This window comes from Onychomys torridus, chromosome 18 (assembly GCF_903995425.1).
Source record: "Onychomys torridus chromosome 18, mOncTor1.1, whole genome shotgun sequence".
Taxonomy (NCBI): Eukaryota; Metazoa; Chordata; class Mammalia; order Rodentia; family Cricetidae; genus Onychomys; species Onychomys torridus.
In genome coordinates, this window is record NC_050460.1 from 20,794,069 (window position 1) to 20,820,234 (window position 26,166).

Genomic DNA, 26,166 nt, shown 5'->3' on the forward strand with positions numbered 1-26,166 from the left:
AACTCGTACATACATTGTATTTTATATTATTTCCCACCACTTCCCTCTGACTTATTCTAGTAGTGTCCTTAGTGTCATATAATTTTTAAAACATTGCAAGGTTGCCTCATAACTTAGACCACTGAGTTGAATAATTTAAGAGTATAGAAGAAACTGAATCTGTGTAGGAAAATCCATTTACAGAAAAGCACCTGTAGGAGTTCCACCATGGTGCTTTCATACACAGTAGTTTATGAACTGCTCTAACAAGAAGCCATCCACAAGAGCTAAGGAGGGATTTCTGCTTTAAACATTGCCTTTTTCCCTTCTTGTTAGCCTTTTGTCACTCATGGTCTTGGTTCCATCTTCCCGGGAGATTCTATCACGTATGCAGTTATGAACATACAATTATTCCCTAAATTTTGAGCCCCTTGAAACCAGAGATTAGAATTTCTTATTCTATATGCAACTATTTGCTTGACGCTTAAATAATGTAAATGACAATATTATAGAGACCTGGCTCTGGGATAATGGGCAGAATTATCAAAGTTAGATGACATAGAACTGAATATCAGGCAAAGGAGAGTGTTAAGATAACATAAATACATTCTAAGGAAGAATATATATATTGTCCTATGATACTTCTCATAAAATATTGGCAGTGCTCTCGTGTGGTCAGTGGCAAGTGACTCCCTTGACTGAACGGTTGTAAAGAACAACACCAGGAGAAACAATTCTAAAGCAGGTCTTACTAGCTATATTCGAAGGTAACAACTCACCTCACGACCCAAGAACTCATTGTGACTCTTCACAATGGAAAATTCTGTACAAATAAACCATTGTTTTAAAACATTAATATATATAGAGAGAGAAATTTGGGGGAAAACGAACACCAATTGGTACCACTCAAAAAAATGAGTGTCACCACAAACACAGAAAGCAGGGAAATTGTCCTGTTTTATGCAGATAAGGGACAGTAATTAGAGGCAACACTTTTCCAGGAAGGCTCCATAATAGGTATATGCTGTATATCTGTCGTGTTACATCATGGACAATATAGGAAGTACATTAATGCAAGCTTCAGCAAATGCCAAATATGCTTACCTGGACAGAGAGCAATATTGCAAGGCTTGTGATGTGTTTCAGGTCCTTCACAGGGCCTCCCTCCATACTGAGGAGGTGTGCATGACCTGGTTCGTGTTCTTTGGCCTCGGCCACACGTAAACGAGCATAAGCTCCATGGTGACCATTCCTCCCAAACTCCATGTACTGGAATAAAGCAAAGAAGCTTCAGCCACAAAGAAAGGAATCAAAGTCAGAGACTTCTTTCTGTATAATTAAGAAAAGAAATCATTAAATAAAGTATGAAGATATTTGGAAAACTCACTTTCAATACAACTCTTATCAGACATAAACTTTTAAATTTAATTTTTGGATTTGTTAAAATAACAGAAAATGGTATGCGTTTTTCTTCTACAACCGAACCATAAATTTTAAACTGGTCCCTTTTTAACCTCTTTCAATGGAAATTCCCCTTTCTTTCTCTTGATAAAACATTCATGAGTTATTTTAAATCATAGCCACTTTTGAAGAGTAAGGAAAATTAAATTTCTCATAACAGAGCTGAAGTTTTAAAGCTAAATTCATATTTAAATAGCTAATGACCAATTTAATTCTAATACCTGTGAAGTTTCAGAAATATTTTGTGTTAGAAAATGGAAAAAAATGATGTCCCTGAAAATTGGTTGTATATATTTTATTTAAGTAGTTTATAAGCTGACATTTAAAAATACTTTCTCATCTAAAATTTTGGAGGTAAATTTATGATCTTTTCAGTAACAGGGTATTTCAACCACTACATGTGCTCCCACAGCATCCCCTCTCCCATTTCAAGATAAGCATATTATGTTGATTAAAAAAAAAAAAAAAAGATGATCTCCCTCCTCTGACAGTTTGATGGAACTGGAAACTCTTCTAAATATATTTCTAAAACACATCAATAAAAACCAAATCAAATAGAAATAGAATTAAAGTAACTATGAAAAAACCGATACTTGAAACATCCCATTTTCCATAATTCAAACTTGGCTGGAAACAATACTATGAATTTTTAAATTTAATTTTTGAATGAGTATTGGATGCTATGTAAATAAATACTGGCATATTTTACAAAAGCTCACTGGACTTCAAAGTTTAAATGCTTTTTTTTCTGAATGTCAAATTACTGCTCTCATCCTAATTATCAACACTACTGTATTTACCTCACAAATAAAGTGAGTACAGAGAAGCCAGGAGAAATGCTCTCTTGAGAAGCTTCAGTCTTGGTGCGGAACTCTGCCACTGTCTTGAGCATGGATGGTTGAGATCACTCCTGGGAGGAGTGAGGTAGAATAGACTCACACAGAAATGGCAGACAAAGGTTCCATTTCCTCCTTGGAGGCAAATCTATGCACAAGCCCATAAAAAAATGGCATAGATACTTTCTAAGTAAATGTGATATTTCTATAATTTTCTTCATGTTCTTACCTTAAAGCTGAAATCCAACTGGTTAGCCAGTGCCTTACCACAGGCTACTATTAGTTTTGTGGTTAAAGTACTTAATAGCTGCTCTTGTAGAGTCTTTCAAGAATATTATATAGTTTTATAAGCTATGGTAATGTTTCATTGCGCCACAGTGTAAGTTGATATACCTCAAAACATCACTAGCACATCACACACATTTTTACATGGTAATTCAAATAATCTGGACTACCTTTCAAAAGAACTCCACAAGAATGACAATTTTATGAGGTATACCATTTTCTTCCATTTATGTTGTTTCCTTATTGCAATAAGTTGTGAACATTGAAACAGCAACTCAATTAGAGCCTAATTCAATAAAAGTCATTTAATGATTCTATGAAAATTACTGGAAAGTTTCTTAAAAACAATATTTAGGAAAAGAACCAGAGAGAGGAGAAAGCGATTTTTTTTTTCATCTACCTCATGTTAATCTGGGAAAACCAAAGCTAATTAGTATCTACTAATAACAGAATATCTAATATCTGCATTTAGCAATGTACATGTAAGTATTATATAGTTTTTAAATATGTATGTGTATATGTGCATACATCCATGTAAACATTAATCATAGAAAGACTTCTCCAAGTAACTTATATGAATATTATTTATTTTTAGTTAAATTTTATTAATGCTGGCATTTATTTCTGGTTACCAAACTTTTTAAACTAATGATAACCCGCTCCACTCTGTAAAGTGTTCATGAGACAGCATGATCCTTTTTATCAAATGACTAGAGTACTCAATGTACCCAGCACAATACCAGAAAACATTAAATTGCTAACTTGGCAGATTTTTCTGTGTGAACCACAAAAATTGACAAGGAATCTTAGTTGCTTTGATAAATCATGATACTAGAATCAGAAAATTAATGCTATTTAGGCATTTTAGCAGTCTTTATTGTTATACGTTGAGGTTTTGTAATTCAGTCACATTATTTAAGTTGCTAATTTCTTATGTGATTAGAAATTATCAATAATTTGTCATTTCTGAAGACTATTGAGTTGGCAGAAAATTATAACATGTGTTTATAATCTTTAGACTATATAAGATTTATATTAGGCTATTCATAAAATTTATGTTAAGATCAAATTTTCAATTTAATGTGAAATTGTTGTATAAGATCTTTTATTTTACAGTAAAACACAACAATTCATGAATAATCTAGTGAATTTTAAACATAGTTCTATTCAAGTCATTTAATTTACACCAATTTCATCCATTTTTGTAGTTTTCTTTCTTGATTTTTGGTACAAGCCAAAGACGAAATAAAATATATACAATACATAAAACATTATCACCAGGCTTTGAAATAAACATCTATAAATGTTCATATGATTTAGATTGCATTTATATAAAATAACCTTTTTAAGTGTAAGAGTGTTACTCTAGAAAAAATAAATATGACAACTCTGACATTAATTTAAAAAAAAAGAAACCAAACCATTTCATAGGCTAAATTAACTTCTACAGTTAATTCAGTTCCACGCAGTACAGATCTGTGATTATCAACGGCGGTAACTCCGCCCACATGGACATTTGCTGATATCCGCAGACAGTTTGGGTTGCATCAGTTTGTAAGGAACTGAAGTGCTACTGGCAACAAGTGGGTAGAAGCCAGGGAAGCTGCTGAGTGCACAAATGAGCAGGATGGCCCCTTGAAACAAAGATTTACCACGTCAGAACGCTGGTGTTCAATCAACAGAGGCTGAGAACTTTCGAGGGGATTATAGAGCTGAAATGCAGCTGGGACACTAACTAGATAAGTGAAAGATGCTCCCTAACTTTCCCACTATACTTTAGTATACTCCATATATTTCTACTCTGAACAACAACAATAATAATAATAACAATAACAACCTGCCAATTTAAAAAAATGTCAAAGCACAAAATTTTCAAAAGGTCCAGGTGTATCTGTATTAGTGGATCTGAATATAAGAAGAATTTGAGGGTTAATAAAATGCTTTTTGCTTTTTATTTTTTCGAGACAGGGTTTCTCTGTGTAGCTTTGTTTCTTTCCTGGATCTCTCTCTGTAGCCCAGGCTGGCCTCAAACTCACAAAGATCTGCCTGCCTCTGCCTCCCGAGTGCTGAGATTAAAGGCATATGTCACAACCGCCCAGCTGAGAGTTAATAAAGTGTAAGTCACTTGTCATGCTAATGGCACAAATAAATCTAAGCTTGAATGCTCTCATTCCACACATTTTGTAAAGAGTTGATTTAATAGTCAATTTGTCCTTTTCTTGTGCTCCGTTCTTTACATAACACACACAAAAAATTAGAGTTCTCTAGATGACAAGGTCAAGTATTGATTTGTGAACAAATTTAAGCAGAATTTGTTATTTTTAGAAAGATGTTTATATTGGTTGAAATACTTCTTCAATTTTAAAACATTTAAAATTTTACTGTTTTTTACTGCTTTAATGATATATCATATTAAAAATAACATTTACTAATATGGTAAATTCAAAAAAAGACAGCGTATGAAAGAAACTCCTATTTCCTGTAACAATGTACTTATCTGACATTTTAAAGTAATGAAGCTGCTAAATTATCTTTTGTATTTAGGAAATTAAAAATAAAAATTGATCATCATTTTAACAAAATGAAGTATAACAATGATATACTTCCCTTGTATAAATTGAAGCAAAATTTAGAAAGACAAATAGTTTTTATACATAAAGGTGAAAGATAGATTCGGAACTGTTCACATTCTTACACATGGAAAGGGTAAGAATTTTAAGAAATCAAAAACGCTGTCAATGACATATTACTTAGTTTTGTAGACATGAGACATGAGGGGAGAAAACTTAGCAATTCCACATGTGGGGGAGACTTGGGTGCTCCCATGGATGTTCTCAGTTTCCAGTTGAAGGGCTAATCATACCCTTCTGGAAGAGAGATGAAGACTTTCATATGTGAACCTTACACATGTGTATAACTGGTCACTGAAAAGTAAGCTATGAATGTGGAAGGCACATTGGAAACCAGTCTGCTTCCCAGTTAGGAATATGTTTGTCATTAGACCCTGTCCTCCTCCTTTTGCACAGCCATAGATAAATTTATATATCAATTGCATCATAATGCTCTACTGATACTGTTTTAATTTTTGAGAACAGGGAAACCGACCCTGTAAATCATCATGTAAATACTGTGGTGAGGCTTTCTGGGTAAGTACTCTCCAGAAGACGCCATTCTGTTCTATTCAAATGAGGATCCACAGCGTTTACACTTGAGGTCTGAAGGTTTCACTACCACACTACAAGCCTCTGTCTCCCCAGCATTTTTTCCCAGCTTATGTAACTGAAATGTGTTTGGTCCATGATCTCTACTTTTCATCTCTTGTCATCAGTTCTTCAATGACTCCCTTACGTTTTTCTTCTTTGATTTGTATTATTTTTCATTCCCAATTCTTTAGTATATCATGCAGTCTCAACTGACTTCTATTTACTATCAGTAGTAATTACTGTCTGTTTACTGATAATGTGCCTTCTTTGCCTCATAGCCTTGTGTTCTTTCTGTTTAACTTGGTCTTTATCTTTTGCTTTTCTACTTCTTACACAAAAGGTTCTCGCACCTCACTGCATCATTCCCCAATATATCCTCTTCATTTTCTCTTTCCTCCAGGACCTCTAGTTTTGTTACTTTTCAAATAAGTAAATAAATAAATAAATAAATAAATAAATAAATAAATAAATAACCTACATAACATAAAATTGTCCATGGAAACTATTTTGAGTTTACAATTCATCAGTGTTGAGTATATTCATGCAGCAGTCAAACAGATCACCAGAAATTCAATTTTGCAAATTTGAAGTTTCATATCCACTAAATAACAGCCACTCCAACACTTCTTATATGATTACATTTGCCTGTTCTGCTGGGAAATTGGCATTATTCTTGATCATTCTTCCAGGTCCCTCTCTCTGGGTTTTAGCAACTGAGAATCAGTTAACTCTGGGAATGGAGACCACCCCCTAGAGAATGTTTAAGCATGACTTGGAGGTTGCAAGGCCTATGGTGGCGAGACCTTTCTTTAGAACATCTCCCATTCAGATGATTCTGTAAAGTCTATGAGAGTCTAGTCTCAACTCTGGCAGTCATGTCGTTTACAGTCACCCATGCATCAAATGACTGGGCACAAGCCAAACTCCTGCTTTGGGACTGACTGAAAAGAAGTCCTCATTGGTTTGAGAGGGTGAAACCAAGACAGTAAGACCGTGGACATCATTAAATAATACAATTTTGTTGGAACATAAATGGACTCTAACCAGTCCCTTCTCTGTCTTTTGAAGCAGTAGATGACTGTGATGAGAACAATCACTTCAAGGTTGTTTATGAAGAAAAATGTAAGATCATTCTTAGGACTACTATACTTATTACTTTTTTTTTCAATAGGGTCAGATGGATGGTAGGAAAATTGCTAACTGAAAAACTGTCAATCACATGTCATATTTCTACTATACTTGAAAATTTTATTTCCTCATATATGCAGTTTGTTTTTATTAGCACCTAGAAACACAAGGAAAATAACCGAATTTGCATAGTACTTGAAATAGCTCTACAAGTTCCAACCTTACTTGCAGCAGGGAGACAGTCGCTTAGCTGACTGCTCTGAAAGCAGAAATGATCGCATGCAGAATAAACTATCACAGGTGAGTATAATTACGCTTATAGACTCTAATTCAAATGCCTATACCCAGTTCATAGGAAAATAACAAATGGTTCCAAATGCGTAGCATGACACAATTCAAAACATCCACAGTCGTAGTTGCTGCTAACACTACCTGGACAGAGGGCAGTGTTATTGCAAACCCTTGATTCTCTTAATGGGCCGCTGCAGTGTGTCCCGTAAGGTGATACACAAGTTCTGGTTCGCACCTGCGACCCTTGACCACAAGTAACTGAGCATGTGCTCCACTGGGACCACTCTTCCACTCCAGATTCACCTGCGTGCAAGACAACAAACAAACATGACACGCTGTCTTGATTATTCACCCTGTAAACATTGTATCAAACTAACACTGAGCATGCATGAATAATGTAAATCTAAATCTATGACAATACATACACAGGTACAAAGCATTTCATAGGAAAACGAATTTAGAGGGATGTGTACAATGCTAATACAAAGACTGTTTGTCAGACCTTGTTAGCAAAACCACTCTTTGCAAAGTCCATTGAGCTATCAACACTGTGAATGAAGTAATCAATAGTTTCAGTGAGAATAATTGAAATTTTCTTCACTGGACGTCCAACAAGGCAGAATGTATTTCTAATCATACTCTGAGGCTTAGGTGAGCAGGGATGTTTTGATATGCTCTTGCCTAGTTCTTTATTGTGGAAGTCCTCTTCTATTGCTAAAGACTGATACATGAAAACTTCCTTGCAAGTTGCTAATTTATTCCAAATGGATTTCCTACTGTTTCAGCCTATGCTAGCCATTTACTTTGCAGTAATTTGTTAATATCCTTCTGCTCCCCATTTCACCCTACCCTGAAGAAGTGATGTTTTTAATCTTCAAGTGAATGAAAGCTTCTCTATCATTTATATTAACTGCACATAGAACTAAAGTTTACTTGGAAATAGGGTCCTATGAAGCCAATTAGTGTTGGGTTTCATAAAAGTGGTGGTGCTTGGCATCACATTGAAACTATGCCTAGTTTTCTCATTATCTAAAACCAGTGTACAAGGAGACAGGAAACATCAATTTTAAAAACCACTGGAGTGGACTTCTAATTCTAGTCTGGCATCATGTCCAGGTTAGATTTTATAACCTGACTTGAAATTTTGCCTTTGCTTTGCACCAAATTCCAGTTCAGTCATGTCTGCCCAGCAGTGTGTATTTACATTAAGCATATATGCTGTTGTCCAAACTTTTTACAAGGGATGGTTTTCTCAGAACATTTGAATCAATAATTATACAGGGCTAGGAGCAATTTAGCTCTATATCATGTATTTGGTATGGAATAATCCATTGGAATATAATTCCAAGGACAGAAATGCCAATCCATTTGTCTATCTTGTTTTGGAGAGTTAGTCAATGATTTAGGAGTGTATTAAATGTTGATCAATTAATTGATCTACAAACTGGTGCTGAAGGAAAGAATGGGTGTGCACCAGACTATAAGGCAAGACATTCTTCAGTGAGAAATCTATTCTAAATGTGAGTCCCTTGCTAGACAACTTATTTGATGAAGATATTGACTTTATATTCTGCTATAACCTACTTACTTATTTTCTTGAGGGCTCAGAACAACCAGTTTGCAGAGAAACACTGTGCTATTGAAACTCTGTTAGCAGGATTATGAAGATGTTTTCTTATTTTGGTCTAACGTTATGCATGCAGAGACATAGATAATAATTCATTGATACCTGGTTATCTATCAGAAGGGCACATGTTGGTAATTTGGATGTCAGCTTACATTAATTAGGACTTCTTTTAAATACTGAAACTGATGTTTAGCCTGGATGTACAATAATAGATATCTCTTGATTAACTTCAGTATTTTACCTTTACAAATTTATATATGGCTAATTTCATAAATATCTACTTGGATGTCTGTTTGAGTAGTGTTTGAAATTATAGCTCATAATTTGTTCTATTAAATTGAATTACATTTTAACAAAAGTCATCATTTTGTGAGTCCAATAATATGACAATGATTAAAACTATCTACACATATATATACATGTATAAGCATACTTAATAATGAAAACTTTAAGCTCAAAATTAGGGAAAAGCATGACAACTCCTTGTGATGAGACTGAGTATAAATATTATGGCTGTATGTTATCAATTACAAGCCAGAAAGTTAAGAACAATGTGAATTCTGTAAGTGAAATGACAAAGGTTATGAGACAACATTAGTTCTACTTTGCCACAAACACAGTTTTTTCTTTCTCTCTTGCATTTTAATGATAGTCAATTTAAAAAATTAAACTTAGCCATGAATTCATATCAAGGCCCAATTTTAAGTACAACCTCATACAAGTATTTAGAAATCTGAGTTGTCTCTACAACTATGATTCTGCATGACACTGAGCAAGACAGGCAGTGGTGCTGGGCCATGAGACATCAATCAAGAATGCTAAGAGAAGCCTTCCTCATAGCTCATTTTACAGATGAAATTTAAAAAAATAAACATAAGAATAATAATTTTTATTTCAAATTTAGAATCAAAATTTGCCACTAAAATAATGGTCTAACCATCAACTTGATCTTGTATTTCAAGTGCTATTTCAATTGACATTTTCACTGCAATTTTTATGCTATTTCCTTTCTTCCCTAAGATTGAGGGTTATCTAGTAAAGCACATTGAGTTATGTTAGAAATAGTTAACATACTTTAAAAGAAAGATACTTTAATGACACTGAAATAGTAAAACCTAAACTAAGCACCATTTTCAGTATACATATATATCTTTGGAAATAGTACAAAGTGATCTCGTCAATGTACAATTCAGAAGACAAGTCAAAGGTCATGTAGACAACTTGATATAAGGCAGTATTAAGGTTCTTTATTCTGGAACAAATCATTGAAGGAAACTGGAACATATTGCAGTCAAATCTACATTGACTCTGGGTCCTTGAAAAGGTCCATTAAAAAAAAAAAACTCTTTAATAATTTACCTACCACAAAAACTTCTTGAAAATTGAGTGAGATCATATGCAACAGAGAATTTCAAATTATGAATAAGGCATTAATATAACTTTGGCTAGTGTGTTAAAATCATGGAATTAGAAACACATTTAAAGTTATGTTCTTATTTTAGATAACATGTCATATGTTCCTAATAAAGGCCATTTCCTTCATGTAATAAATGGTTACTTTTCTAAACCTGTTTATAGACTCACTTCAGGCCTATGCTGCCGAAAAGTAAGAACCACTAACATTTATCTTATTCCAGCTCATTGGCACTTAGCTTGGGTTTCTCCCTTAAATAGACTTATTTATTATCTTATTTCATTTTCTTTAACTATATATACACATTTCTAACTTAGGTTTTAACTCTACTTCATTTTATTATGTATGTTAGGTTTTAGCTTCGTAAGTATGTGTATCGTGTTCATATAGCGCCCCCAGTGGCCAGAAGAGGGTGGTGTCTTTATCCCTAGAACTGGAGTTAACAGGTGACTGGGAGCTACCATGGGGATTATGGGAACTCAACATGTGGCCCTGCAAGAGTGGTAAATGCTGTTAATCACTGAGACATCGCTCCAGCCTCATCTTATGCTTATATAACAACCTAATTAATGTTCAGACATGCCTTAGTTACTAGTAATAGCAATAATACTCTAGCTATTCCAATAAAATAATGCTACCTCATAAAAATTCCATTTAAAAAATATTCACTTACTCTGCCTCTGTCTAGTAAAGGTTTTTTAAAAATGAAAATATTTACTGTTTGTATTGATTGGTGAAGCCAGTTCACTTATTTGAGAAGAAATAAGTGGTAGTGGTTTTGCTTTCTGTTTTTTGAACGAGAGATTTAACATATTATACTTTATAATTTTATTATTTAACTCCCCTCCATTGTATCATTTTTTTGTTCTCAATTATGGTTAGCATAATTTGAGGACTGTTTATATGCAATATTAATACCTTAATTTGAGAAATAGACAAGTTATATAAATACAACCTCACTTGTAAAATGTTATTGTTTGGTACTTCTATTAATTTAGTCTACGTTAACATCAAAAGAAACAATATTTAAGAAAAAACTTCTCTCTTTTAGCAATATAAGTGTGCTTACTATTCAACTATGAATCATAAAAAATAATATAATAATTTTATATTCCTTTTTTAGTTCAGCATGGTAATTTAATATTAAAGTAAGTACAATATATGTCTATATTTGAATACGCAAGGTTTGTTTTAAAATGAATTTATCACTCTATTTCTCACAAATTCAGGCATCAATCAATAATTCTAGAACCTTAATATGGCATGGCCTTTCTAAGAAGATAACAATATGTGTAAGTGGTTTTAAAGTTAGCCCCAGATTTGTTTAATCAGTGTGTCATCTACTTACCAAATCACTTCTTAGTGAAAGAATATACATTGTGTAGAAAAAACAATGACTGGAAAATCAGAAATACATGTAAAAATTGTGATTACCAATTCCTCTTTTTACAAATCAATTATTTCTTAGCATTTGAGTTTTTCAGAATGTTTTGGCTGAAAAAATTGCATTTCCTTGATGTATGCAAATATTAATAAACAGAATTTAAACAAACTCTGGATTAAATTGCATACACAAACTAAAGTGAGCATTGGAAACTTAAACTTACGGTTCTCCATTTCACTCCCCATGCTGACAAGTTTTAGGAATTATGGTAGACCAATATTTGCTGTGTCTTTGGCACAAAAGAAGGACACACTTCTCAGACAGCAGCTGTGTCCTCACAGGGAGATGTCTAAGGGACTGAGTGGCCAGCCCTTGTTTTATCTCTCTACTGAGAGTAGAAATCCCCGAATCTCTGTTCCCTGCTTCAATTATTTTGCTATTATTTCAATTGTTTTGGCATCAGACAAAAACACATTTAGAAATTTGGAAATCCATTTGAACCACATAATCCATTTTTGGACTCGAGTAAGCAACTGGTTAAAATATAAATTTCCTCTTAAGTAAGGTACACCAGAGGCACTCCAGCAAAGAAAGGATCTGGTCATACCATGTATTATTTTTTAAAACTTAAACTATACACTTACTATAGAATTAATTCCACATATCCTGTTCTGAGAAGCTGAGTTACAATTAATATATTAAAATAGACCATTCATCTATTACCAAGAATCCAATTCAGTATTAATATTTGAATTTCGAAGCATTAAGTTTGTGTACAGTGTTCTAAACAAACACTCTGACGAAGAACACGTGAACTGAAGGGCACGTCTATTCTTTTGGAGAATTTCATTAAAACCTGTCTGAATATCATGTCACAGATCTGGTCGTATACTCATGGCTACTTGCTAACAACAAAACAAACAAGAATGGAATGCACAAAATTGTGTGAAAACACAAGTAAACTGGGTTCTAAGTTTTGTAAAAGAAAAGCAAACAAAGGCTGAGCATGTTTGCAGCACAGCTGTAAACATCTGCAGCTGGGAGAGTGATCCCCTGCAGTGTTCCTAGGCAGAACTCTGCAATACTTACTATGAGCAGCCAAATTATGACCCACTGGGATCCGTCAAAGTCTATAGATTATTAAAGCATAAACACTACAAGGATATATCTGTTCACATATATCAATGAATTTCAAAATTATGTCAAATAACATACTTTTCAGTCACGTTCAAATTTGTAGGGAGTTTGAAAATGATTTGACTGATGTAGGATTAAAGAATTTTATAAGCCAGAAAGTCAGTTTTGTTGATATTTAATTAGATGGTCAATTTTACACTATTTATCTTCTGCAACAAATGTATTCTCAAATCATATACTAAATTATAAAACATCTCATTTCTATATATTTTAACAATTAAGCAATATTTATAGATAATGTGACATATGGAAGAATATTTAATATATCAAATTTTGTTACATTAAATTTCATCATCTGAGTCCTATTTAAATTATAGCTCATGAAAGTCTCCAATCAAATAATTCTTGAAAAAGTAACTTTATTGCTGTCCTTTAAGAGTGTAATGATGCGTTTTATTGGTTAATTAACATAAGGAACTAATAATATGTAAATACTAAAGCATCCTTTACCAAAAGCAAAGTAAGTCTTACACATTTTTTTCTGTGTACTTTTCATTCATAGCTACTGTATTTATGGACTTTAACTGGTGACAAAAAATGGCTCAAAAAAAAAAAATCAGCTCCAAAAACTGACAAATGTGCAGCAAAGGATCATGAAAACATGCAGTGGTTTCATTAAATTAACAACAATCAATAGAAAAATGTAACTAACGTATTACCAGTTTGTGCCATAAATTTAGCAGCGTCAGCTTGTTCCTGAGGGACCCTTTTTTCATGGACAGATCGTGGTCGCTGACTTTTAATTGTATGATCTCCCATCATTCCAAATTCTAAAGACAGAATAAAGGTATATGAAAGCCTGTGTGTAGACATTTCTCACAAATTACATTCCTGTCTCATGCAACATGTCCCTCCACAGACCTGGAAGTTATTGATAATAAATCCACAGTTCTAACTTGTCTAGTCTGATCTGCTTGGAATATGTCTAAACTTAAGCTAGAAAATCTGCATCATGAACAGCTTTTAAGAAACAAGAATAACAGTCAGTAAGTGATACATCCGATGGTAAGTCAACTCAAGTAACGGAACATATTGTATACTTCTCTTGATAATGTTCTGAAGCCACATAGCAGAAGAAAAAAAAATAGAACCACACTATTAACTGTTCTTCCTAAAAGAATACTGACTGGGTTTCTGCTGCCTCTGGCTAAATGCTTGTCACCCCAACAAGGTTTCCAGTATCTTCAAAAGGAATGGACAACTCTGTAATCTAACTTTCTAAGGTGAATATTCAGAGGATGGATTTTTTTTAAATCCAAAGATAAGGTAGCCTTGGTTTGCCTCAAGGCTCACAAAAACTGGTAGCCTCAGCAACTCTGATTCTTCCCTGCCCTGACTTAACCAATTCCATACTTTCTCTAACCACATGTAAAACAATGTTTTCTTTTTAAAATTTTTGTTCAAACAAAAGAGTCTAGGTTTTTGTTTTTTAAATGTTCTGAAATAAAGCTCCAAATAAAGAAAAAAACATTATCTGTGCCTAACAGACAATTAGAAAGGAAGTGTGGAGATGAAAAGCATTCAATCCGTGGATCAGCTTCTGTGAAATGCATTTCCAAAATTTCATGTGCTTAAGTGGATTAATCCTCTGGCCTCCGGGTTAGTGCTGTGCTCACTGAACTGTTACAGTGATGTAGCAAAAACCAAGCCTAGCATATGGAATGCTAGATGGCTCTAATTCCTAACAGTTGGGTAGGGAAAGAAAATTCCAACCGAGAACGACATTGTGGTACTTGCTATTTCATTACTGATCACTTGATGATTAATACTTAAGAGTGAGAATTTAACAAAAAGTCTTACTCCTGGGCCCTTTTCTCCTCAATTTTTAAATGTATTTCTGCTAAAATACAACTTATTTGTAAGCAGCAATTCTACCAACACTTGTATCAAAAAAAAAAAAAAAAAAAAAAAAAAAGCTAGCATGTTGTCTGTCCAATCAAAATCTCATCCAATTATGACCCCAGAAAGTCTTTTTAGGTCTTCCACTAAAGAATTCACATCCAGAGATATTTGAGAAGTCTAAATATGTGTCTCTTTTTGTCATTTTGGATAACTGGAAATATGTATAAAACGTCAGTTGACTTGATAAAATATAACCCATCACTATTTTTACTTTCCTACCAACATCTTTCATTCCTTCATGTGTAAACTATGTGCTGTATAAACCATTCTTCACTGAGCATAGAAGTACCTAATTACTACTACATTTGCTATTTATACAGTTTTACCTATAGTTATTCACTATTGTAGATTTAAAAACTGTTATGCAATTGAAATGTCACTGTATCTTCAATAGCAAACAAATATCAGTGGTATGTTTTATTAACATTACACACCACCTTTCAACTTAGAATTATAATTTAACTTCCATGTTCTGCAAGTTTTAATCATTTTCCATATTTATATCAGAATATATCTATCCATAATACCACTGGGGTTTCTACTACCACACTTAGGTAGTTTGAACACAACGTAGAAGGATGATGGAAAACGTTTATCCCGTGTATTCAGTTTTGAAGTTACAAAGTCACGACAGAACTGAGTTGATGGAAGACCATTGTTAATCTCAGTGGCAGCACAGCAATAGCCTGTACTCGACCTTCTGAGGGAAATATTGCCGCATAAAGGGAAGTCTATGATCCTGACGCTTAAGGCTATAAGTATTGCTAATTCACTAGTGGGATAAGTTAAAGAGTATCACACTAAATGTCTAACCATTTCACAAACAAAAGTAAAAGCCAAATGTTTGTTTTTAAAACCAAATTTAGGCTATTATCTTGTATCCCTAGCCAAGTAATTTTTATATCTCAAAAATATTTAGAATACAAGTGATACTTCAGTATTCAAGTTTAGCGACCATCTGTCATTAATATTTATTGATGAACATTATGTCCTAATGTACATTAGTGCTGATGCTTCATCCTTGGTTATAATAATCTAAGAAAATAAATCCTTCCAATATTTATAGATTGAATTACATGCATCATACACAAACAGAAGTTTAAAGTGTAATTGGTGATTATTGTGGCAATACAATTTAACTGGCAAGTTTCAAAAGATGAACATTGTGTTTTTGTTTTTGTAGTGGGGATCAAACCTAGGGTCTTAATATACATTAAACAAACACTCTACCACTGAGCTATATCTGATGCCAAAAATGACAATTAATATGTGGTCCTGTTATAGACAAATTACTTATAATATGAAAGATACATTACTGATTTCCTTTCTTCGAAGACAAATAAACACCTATGGTGGCATTTAAAAATATTCTAGGCCTATTAATTAAGATTAAAGTATCAAATTGAAAATGAAATATGCTGTTACCTAACCAGGTGTATTTCTATACAATATCTGTATTCCAACCTGCTACAAAATATAAATCTTTTTTGTCTAATTTTAATAAAAAAAAACATTTTACAACAAATATTCCACATTTCATGATGGGTTATTTTCAAAACATTTATGTTGCCTTTCATTTCTTTGAGGATGCCATTATCTTTGCTTCTAATGAAAATAAAGGCCACTCAGATCATTCAAATGTAAGAGACAAAGCTATTTTACTAGTGTGCTCTCACGTGGTCAAATTTTTAGTTTTTAGTATTATGATTTCAGGATAACATAAAGTCTTCATGAATGGTTGATTCATATTCATACAGTCTGCATTGGCAAAGATAATATACTACATTAGTTACACAAGGAAAATAACCAAATAAAAAGATGCTCTGCTCTGGTGAAAGCAATGAAAAGCAAGCTGTGAAATCAAATGAAAAAGTACAGCATAATAGTGCATATATGCATATGGTACATGGCTTATGGAAACAGTGAGTTATTTCCTCTGTCTTTATGTTGATGGCATTGATGAAGCAGTGGGTAAACAGCTGTTCATGTAGAAAGCCCAAAATGATGGAAGATGACTAGCAAGTTTTAGGGTTCTTCCCTCAGTCATTCACTGTGCCACTTGCTATAAGCAGAAGTTTCTGAAATTAAGATGCAGGAAAAATAGGCCTTGAAAGTCATTTCCCTTAAGTCTAGCACTTTGAATTGATTAAATATGAGATCCTTAGAAAACAAATGACTTTAGACATGACTTTTGATCATTAATTATCAGTTATGGGAATTTTGTTTGGAAGTTGAGGGAGACACTAATATGTGATTTAATTTATCAAAAAGTTAAAACACATCTACTCATTATTTTACTAATGTGTTTATTTTAAATATATGGACAAGCAGGTGACCCTGGGCAGCAGGCATTAAAAGTATCATTTAATACACAGACTGGCTTCACAGTTGGCAGACTTTCCTTTGCATTTCCACCAGAATCACCCTAATCCAGGCCATTACTGCTTTTCACAAAACCCCAAGAGTTACACCCTGTTTATACACTGTTGGAACTCTACTACTTTTTGCCAGGGGATGGGGAGCTATACCCTTGCTCAAGACTGCCTCCACCAGAAAGATCCACTCCTCCAGAAATGCCTGTAGTAAAGCCCCACTAGAATTTCAATTCAACAGCAGCACCAGAAAGCACTTACACCTCAAAATATTAAGGAGTTGTCTTTGTCTCCTTGAAATACTCATTTGCCTACAACTACCAACAGATCTGTGTTTTACCCATGTATACATAAGTATATATGTATATTACATAGCTATACTTACATATATTTTTTCCTATTACATACAAACTTCTATTTTCGCATTTTGTTTGCTTGAGAAAGGATCTCATGTACCCCTGGCTGTCCTGGAACTTGCTATATAATATAGGATAAACTTGAACTTTAACACTGAACAACATATTCACCCCCATTATGTATCTTTACGTAACACAACTAGAAAACTTATAGATTTTATTTATCAAATGTAACAGGAAAGAATATCAAATACATTGCCTGTTGGTAAATGAAAAAGGTCCATCATTTGGTTGATATAAGATAGTGGGGACAAGCAAATTCTCTTAGGAAACCACCACATATTGGATGAAGCAAGTTGATGAGAGTTAATGTATTTTTGCATCACATTTCAGCTTCTGCATAATTTTTGAATTTGTCATTGACTTTCATATTAATTGGAAAAAACTGGCACAATGATTCTGTATATAAAGACATTTTTCTGCATAATAAATTTGAAAAAATATGTAGACCCTAAAGAGAAAGTTAAACCACTACTATTAAAATATTTTCTTTTATTTCAGCAGTTTTCTAATTTTTCTAACTTTTTGAAATGCATGAAGATTTGATATTTGCATATTCTCACTTCACAAGCATTTGCTAAGTGTTTATATATCCAAACATTTTATGAAAAGACAGGGGAGAAAGAGGCAAAGATTGACGTTTTCATCATCAAAAGTGTCTCTAGAAGTAGCATGCATTATCAAAGGCTATAAAATTTTTTAAATTATATACACTATAATTTTAAATTATACACACTAGCTAAGATTATCAAAAACACTTTAACAATATTTACCACTGATTATAAATATTTTAGTTTTCTAAAGAACAGAACCAATGACTACAAGATGGCTTCCAAAGAACTCAGGAATTAAAGTTGCTTAGTAAATTGATAGATATTGGAAAATATTTAAATAAAATAAATAAGTTTTTAAAATTCTAGGAACCCAAAAAACTCATTGAATTTTAAGATGTTAATGGTTAGTCCCTTTATACATTATTTTTACATTATAAAATATACATTATATTTTAGGTTTCATTATCAAACTTATATGCCTGAAAATACGGATAAAGATGTTCTTTCTCACACTAGTAAAACAGAATTTTACTTTGCCAAATACTCTGGCAGAAATTACTTTATTAGGTAGCTAAGATGCTTCTACAAATGGGTAAAACATTAAATAATCAAACATGAGCTACTAGCATGCTCGCAGGAGGGTGTAAGAGCATATATGGAGTTGTAAAGTTTCATCATTTATGTGATATTTTATATATGTATGTATGCAATAAAGCTATATATTTATCTTTATTCCAAACATTAATATTAAAATAACCTTATAAAACAATGTATTTCCATAAAACTTTCACAATACATATTTGAAAATCACATGTAAAATATGTGCAAAGGTCACAGATAATTTGTGGCACATCCATATCATCATATCACCATTTAAATTCGTATTTAGTTACTGTCTTCTATGAATGTTTAGCAAGGAGGACATAAGGTTCCATGTTAGAAATCATCAATGTGCACAATCACACAGGAATTTTTTTGGTAAATATTTTTTTATAAATTATCCAAGTGTATGCCTTTTTGCATATTTCCATGCATGAATTACTTATTTACTGTAAACTAGTAACAGTGATTTGCTTTCAAAATATTTTTTATTTATTAGTAATGAGAAAAATAGATACATGAACACATACATAGTACATGCAATTCTACAATCCAATACAACTTTAATAGTAAACCAGTAATTGAATATATTTCTTTCTTCATTTATGGCAGTATACCAGGGCCAAAATATGATACTTTCTTCTTGCCTATTCTAGTACATTTTGATTCAGAAAAACTTCTTAAATTATTTTAATAAGCTTTGATATTAATGTGGCATGACAAGATCTCAGAGAACCTGAAATATAACCAAACTGAACAATCTTTAGATGAAATTAGTTCTGCTTTTCCCAAGCTAGAACAGAGATGGGGTTTTTTCTGGCCAAGTTTCTGACATGCAGAGGGTTCCTGTATAAAGAGGCTTCAAAGAGAGCCACAAGGGTATGACAGTGACAGACAGAGATTTGTCCCCTCACAAAGCAGCAAGACAAAACACAAAAGGGAATGAGCCAGATGTTGTCTGTGAAGCCAGATTTTCTTTCTTAAGGGAAACAGGAGATATCAAGGAAGTTAAAGCGTTGGTTTGAGGACATAGGGATTTGAAGAGAATTTATTTTAGTCCATCTGTAAGAGTGTTTGCCTGTGTGCATTTATGTGTACTATGTGTCTGCAGTGTCTGTAGATTCCAGAAGGTGTTGGATTCCCCGTGGTCTGTATTTTCAGACAGTTGTAATCTGCTATGTTGACTCTGGGAACCAAAAGCCAGTCCTTTGCAACAGCAGTAAGTGTTTTGACCACTGAGCTATCATTCTAGCCAGTGATGGAAACTGGAAGCAATTGTGTGTTAAGTTTCTATTGAACACCAACTTAATAATTATTGATCATAAAGTTTAGAGGAGATATACAAGGAGTGTTCCTGGACATTAGGATGGAGGGTGAACCACCAGGCAGATAGAAAAGAAAACACCTATTGCTTTACTAGAAATTGTGAAACTAAACTGTACCTGATAAAATATGAAAGATTTTAAGAGATTTAAACAAGAGACAAAGATTCATGCCTTCAATTTCAGATATGTACTTTAATTGACTAATGGAGAGTAGATAGGTAGAAAAAAATTAGAGGCAGCCAAATTGCTAAGAGGCTACCAAACTTGCCATATAAAACTGTGGTTGCATGAGGGTGTGATTTGATAAGCAATCTGCTGAAAGCTCCTAAGTACAGATAAGCAGGAAGATGGTTTCCCTTTAGAAAAATTACTCACACCAAACCCATTTCCTGCAGGTTGAGTCCTTCTTTGGACCTCTAAGTTCAAAGTGTTGGCAACCGAACCATCAGAACCCAAATGTTTCTGAGAATAGAATTTCACCTATTTTCATTTGTGCCTGTGTTCTGTGTGGGTATATATATGTACATATTTGTATGGGTGTGCATGAACATGTGTGTAAATGTATGAAGAGCAGAGGTTGATGTCAGAGGTCTTCCTCAATTGCTCTCCCATATTTTTTGAGTCAGTCTGTCTCTTGGCCTTGAACATGCTGATTAGCTTTGCTGGCTGCGTTGCCATACCCAGTAATCCTCCCATCTCCAGGCTCAGCGCTGGCCTTAGGGTGCTGTTGTTGTGGGATTAGAGGCTGCTATGTGTAATTCCTTCCAGGGCTCTCAGGCTTGCTTGTAAACACTTCACTGACAGCACCAACAGACTTTCCATATACAGAAGTCTATTATTACTTTTTAAGGCACTTCACTGACAGCACCAACAAACTTTCCATATACAGAAGTCTATTACATTTTAAGGCAATCTTCAGTTTGATATTGATAGGTCTTACTCTCATATGCATTATTGTAGTATGTATTTTCTTAGAAATTGTAATAAAATTATTCTTCTATAATTTTAAATTATAGCTCATATTATATGGGAATTTAAAACATGCCAAGTTATTTCTCACTTATTATTTTAACAGCAAGCCATAGAATAATTTGATTTAAAGCAATGTTACTACATTTAGGCTTACTGGAAATTTTATAAGCTATTCCACAAAAATTTACATTATTTAAAGGAATTATTTAATAGGATCTTTCATAAATAACTAGTATATCATTTCATAAACTATTGTGCCTTATTGTGATAATATTAATAGAAAATAAACGTTATCCTAATTTAAAATATCATATAAATGGTAGTTTGACCAACAAGTAAATATATAAGCCATGGATAATTTTTTATAGAAAATACTGGTACCTAGAGTTGCCAGGTTATAAGGTTTGCTTTTATTCCTTGAAATGAGAGAGGGGTATTTCTCTCCTTTTTAAAAAATTAATTAATTTTTTTCAATTATTTTACATTCTGACAGTTTCTCCTCTCTCTCCTCTCTTCTTCCCATCCACTCCTTCTCCATCTATGTTCAGAAAGGGGCAGAAATCCCATATGTTTCAACAAAGTATGGCATATCAAGTTGAGCCAGGATCGAGCACCTCTCCCTGCATCTAGGCTGGACAAGGCAACACAGCCTGGTAAATATGTTCCCAAAAGCCAGCTCAAGCACCAAGGGCAGGTCCTGATCCCATTGCTAGGACCAATCTCTACAACTGTCACACACATGCAGAGGGCCTAACTTGGTCTCAGGTGGGCTCCCTAGATGCCAGTCACAAGCTTCCACAAGCTCAAGACAGCTGTCTCTGTGGATTCCCCCTGGCTCGTACAATCTCTCCTCCTGAGAAAGGGGGGTTTTTCTGTCTTTGATGTATGTTTTTTTTTCACCTTATTCATTATATTAGAGAAGAGATGTATTTTTGGAGGATTCAGAAATTTCAAGTAAGTGGTTCTGGTCACATCTCATCATGACCCTCATGTTTCTATCACTTACTGCAGAACAGTTATATATACATGTTATACATATGCATGGCATACATTTACTAAAATAGATATCCTACTATACATGTCATATATACACATAACATGCATTTACTAAAATAGATATTAGGCTCGACTTTCTTAATGAAAATGATTCCGAAACATAGTGTCTTTGGTTTGTAAGATAACAAGGACACTAACTCAGTGTTTCCTTAATCTTGTAGGTTACTCTTCAGGGACAAGTAAAGATAGATGGAGAACAATCTCTGTGTTTTTCTAAGACATCAACTACTCTTACCATCAGTTAACTTTCAGTCACGCTGTCCTTCCTAAGCAAGCAAGACAGCTAGCGAGGCCAAGTTCTACGCAGCAATCTAAGAATGATGCACACTCTCAAAGCAGGGGTTAACACCTTGAAGAAAGTGAAGCCCACTTGAACTGGCACGTAGGCCACCTCTCAATGAGGTTGATGAGACTAGGAAACGGGCAATTAGGAATGCAGCTTGTACTTCAGAGTATGATGCCTGAAGTTGGTGCAAAGGCAAGCTCTGGAGAACTCTCTATGTTCTAAAACCACTTTGTTCTGAAGTCTCAGGCTGGATTTCGGGCCTCGAGTGCCCAAGTCTGATGGGAGGTCATACAGATTACGCACATGCCTTCATATATGTGACTGTTTTCAGTACGTAAAATGCTATTTGGTTGTTTCAAAACATTGTGTATTCAGTCAGTATTTAGAAGTTTTCTAGATCCATTTCCAAGTAATGATGTATGATTTATCTTGCTTGCAAAACCCCAGACTTCATAGTGTATTCTGAAGTAAATACAGCAAGCATACTCTTATAAGCGTCTACATATTGGATGAAGTTTTTCCAGAAAAGGAGTATTTTGCAAGGGTATTTAAGAATGGATGGAATATATGAACATGAAATATACATTTGCAAAACCCTAGATGAGACTCTAAATTCTGGAGATATAGTAGTAAATAAAAAAGATACTTTATATGTGTGAAAGAGGCCTTGCAATTGCTCTTAGTCAGATATGTAAGATTAAGAAATATATAAATATTAACTCTACAAGGTAGCCCTTCATAAAGATTATAAGTCACCATAAATATTTAGATTATGACTTTTACTTAATGCTCTAGTTTATAGAGTACTTGAATTTAGAGCTCAAGTAAATGTGTATTCAACAATATTATTTGATGTCTTTGTTAAATAAATGTTTACACCATGGACATGGTATTCATGTCATCACATTTCAATTTCCTATTTTTTAGTCATTTTATTTTAAGTGCTAACTTAATCCCTGTGAATCTCACAAGAAAACATTTTTTTCTTTCCCATTTCTTATTTTTATATAACTTAATTATTTTATTTCTGGAAACTATACATGGAAACAAATATATTTTAATGCAGTTGGACATGATACTATGTTGTTGTTAGTATTTTACTCTTTTGGGGAGGTTTGCCACCCCCCTCTCAAATAAATCTACACACAAAGGCTTATGTTTAATTATGAGTGCTCAACCTTAGCTTGGCTTGGTTTAATTTCTAGCCAGCTTTTCTTAACTTAAATCATCCCATCTACATTTTGCCTCTGGGCTTTTCTTACTCTTACTCTGTGGCTTACTATACAGCTGGGTGGCTGGCCCCTGGACTCCTCTTCCTTCTCTGGCTCCTAGATCTCCTCCATTTCTTTTTGATCCTTTATCTCTTTCTTCTCCCCTAGATTTCTCCCTCTCTATATATTCTCTGCCTGCCTTTCCCTCCTATCCTTTCTCCTGCCTTGCTACTGGCCAGTTCTTTATTAGACCATTATATGTTTTAGGCAGGCACAGTAATGCAGCTTCACAGAGTTAAACAAATACAACATAAACAAAAGTAACACACCTTAAAATAATATTCTACTACAGTGATACAACTTTGTAATCTTACTATTTGTGATGTTAGGTCAACAGAATTCCAAATTTGATGTCAGCCTGAGATGAACAGTTGGTTTAAGACCTGGTCGGGATATGTAGAAAGAAGGTATCTCAAACAAAACAAAACAAAAACGAAGAGAAAAAATCTGTATTCTTAGATATTTTGGAGATTGAGGAAGGCAGATAGGAAATTAAAAGTCAGCAGTGAAAAGTAATGAAGCTGTCTCCAAATAAAAAATAAAGCAAGGCTGGAGCTAATAGATCAATGGTAGAAGGCCTACCTTACTTCTTGAGGCCATAAGTTCAACACCAGTCCCAAATAAAACACAATAGCTTGTATCTATCGATATGCAGATATAACTGGTTATCTGTAACTTTATGCCATCTGTATGTTTGTATATACACATGTTAACATATATTAAAGATAAATGTAAGAATTTTGCTACCAAAGAAATAATCCTGAAGTATGTATTCTGTGAGGAAGGATAGTTTGAATGTGATAGATAATTACACAAATCTCTTTCAACTATTTATCTGCTATGCTTTGCTACAGGAGGCACAGAAAAGGAAGGCATGCATTTCCAATCTTCTTGGTGTGTTCTACAGTTACAGATGTTCAGCATTCCCATTAGTGATGTCACGCTGACTCCAGCTCTGCCCCACACGGAATGTATCATTCCTGCATTGTGGTTCCCTGTATCTGCATTTCCAGTTCCTGGCTGTGCATTTGATCTTGTACATGAATATATAGTTGGAGATTTTAAATTATCTCTGACCTTACTCCTTTTTGGAAATTTAAAACAATTATATTTATTACATGCATTAAAAGCTAAACCTACTTTTACTGTCTCTTTAGTAAGCTTTTCTACTCCCTTGTTTTTCTGTCATGATAATTTCTTTGAGGTGTAAAGGAATTTTGATTATATGTTCTCAAAGAAATCTTAATTTAGATGGTCAAAAACTGAATACTTATTGTTTCATATGCACAAGAAAGTGCATTTTGACCTTACCAACATCTGTATTAAGCATCTATGCCAACATAAACAAAGCCAGAAGTTTAGATGTATTGTCCCTTCCTATGCCTTGGTACCTTTATGCAATTTATATCCACAAAATCATATCTTTGTATAGTAAAGTACATGTATCAGTACTTTACACTGAAATATTAGATTTTCTGATTTCATTTACATTTTCTTGAATCCATTTGGTTACTTATATTGATATCCCACTTCAATAATAGGTCTAGAAATAGAAGATCAAAAGTTATTTTTTCCCATTCCACTGAACATTGAAGACAATTCTACCTTGATTAGTTTTCCATGAAACTGTTTCTTGTTGAAAGCATTAAGAAGATATTGTTGGGAATGGAATTCAGTACCTCCAACATGTTAAGTAAAACCCCACTCCATCCATCCTTCAAACTACTGCAGGCCTTAGATCTTTTCTGGTACCCATGGAGTTGTGAAATGTTGCCAGTATATGTCCAGGCATTCCTGTTCATTGAGTGGACATGGCATGTGATGCTCCCTTGCAATTCCACACTAGCACTTCAGCAGTGTGCCTGGAATATGTTCACCTTAAATAACTTGCCTTTGTTATTTGTTACCTTTCCTTTTTTCTTTGTTGCTTTCATGTTGTAGAGCTTTTGACTATCTCAAGTCTGCGTTCATGCCAGCCTCTCTAGATTCATGAAAAATTTTCTTTAGGAAAAAGTTCCTGGTTTCTGATTACTAAAGAATGCATATAAAAACAAAGAAAAATCTTTTCTTTGTTTCATTCTCTGAACAATTCTTCTAATGGAAAACTTTCACAACACTATCCTTGGGTTTCACTTCCCACTCACCCAATAATAATATCAAGCAATGTCACTTCAGACTTTCTTCCTTAAATGAAACTCTTGAAAGTGAGTTAGTTACCTCTTAGAAACTGTCATGTTCATCTTGATCCCTTCAGCATTTGACACCCTCCCGCCTTTCCCCACCCCAGAACCTTTCTTGCAAAGCTCACCTCCCATGGCTTGCAAAGCTGACAGACTTAATTCTCTTCCTCTTCACCCCACCCCCCATGACTGACATTGCCTAGGTACTTTCCACTAGATAATGCACTGACTTTGGGTTCTGCTTCAACATTGCCTCCCTCAGAAATCCCACTCTACCTCAGCCAAATAGGATTTTTAAGCACACCACTGTCTTTGATACTGAGAGGCCCACCATTCTCTTCCAAACTACCTACGCTAAATATTTGCATATTATGTATGCAAACTTAGCATTTATACAAACAAGCTAATTATTTCTCTTAGGACAGCT

General features: G+C 33.9%; 1 protein-coding gene across 3 annotated transcripts in view; it reads right to left on the bottom strand.

Annotated features, from left to right (window-relative positions):
• Adgrb3 (adhesion G protein-coupled receptor B3) overlaps window positions 1-26,166 on the bottom strand; it is a 725,876-nt gene that overhangs the window by 454,426 nt on the left and 245,284 nt on the right. For all 3 annotated transcript variants that reach the window (XM_036167755.1, XM_036167756.1, XM_036167754.1), the window contains exons 3-5: window positions 13,465-13,575; window positions 7,325-7,486; window positions 1,084-1,248 (exon numbers count right to left, since the gene is read on the bottom strand). In XM_036167755.1, the coding sequence (XP_036023648.1) occupies window positions 1,084-1,248; window positions 7,325-7,486; window positions 13,465-13,575 (438 nt within the window). The remainder of the gene's footprint in view (window positions 1-1,083; window positions 1,249-7,324; window positions 7,487-13,464; window positions 13,576-26,166) is intronic.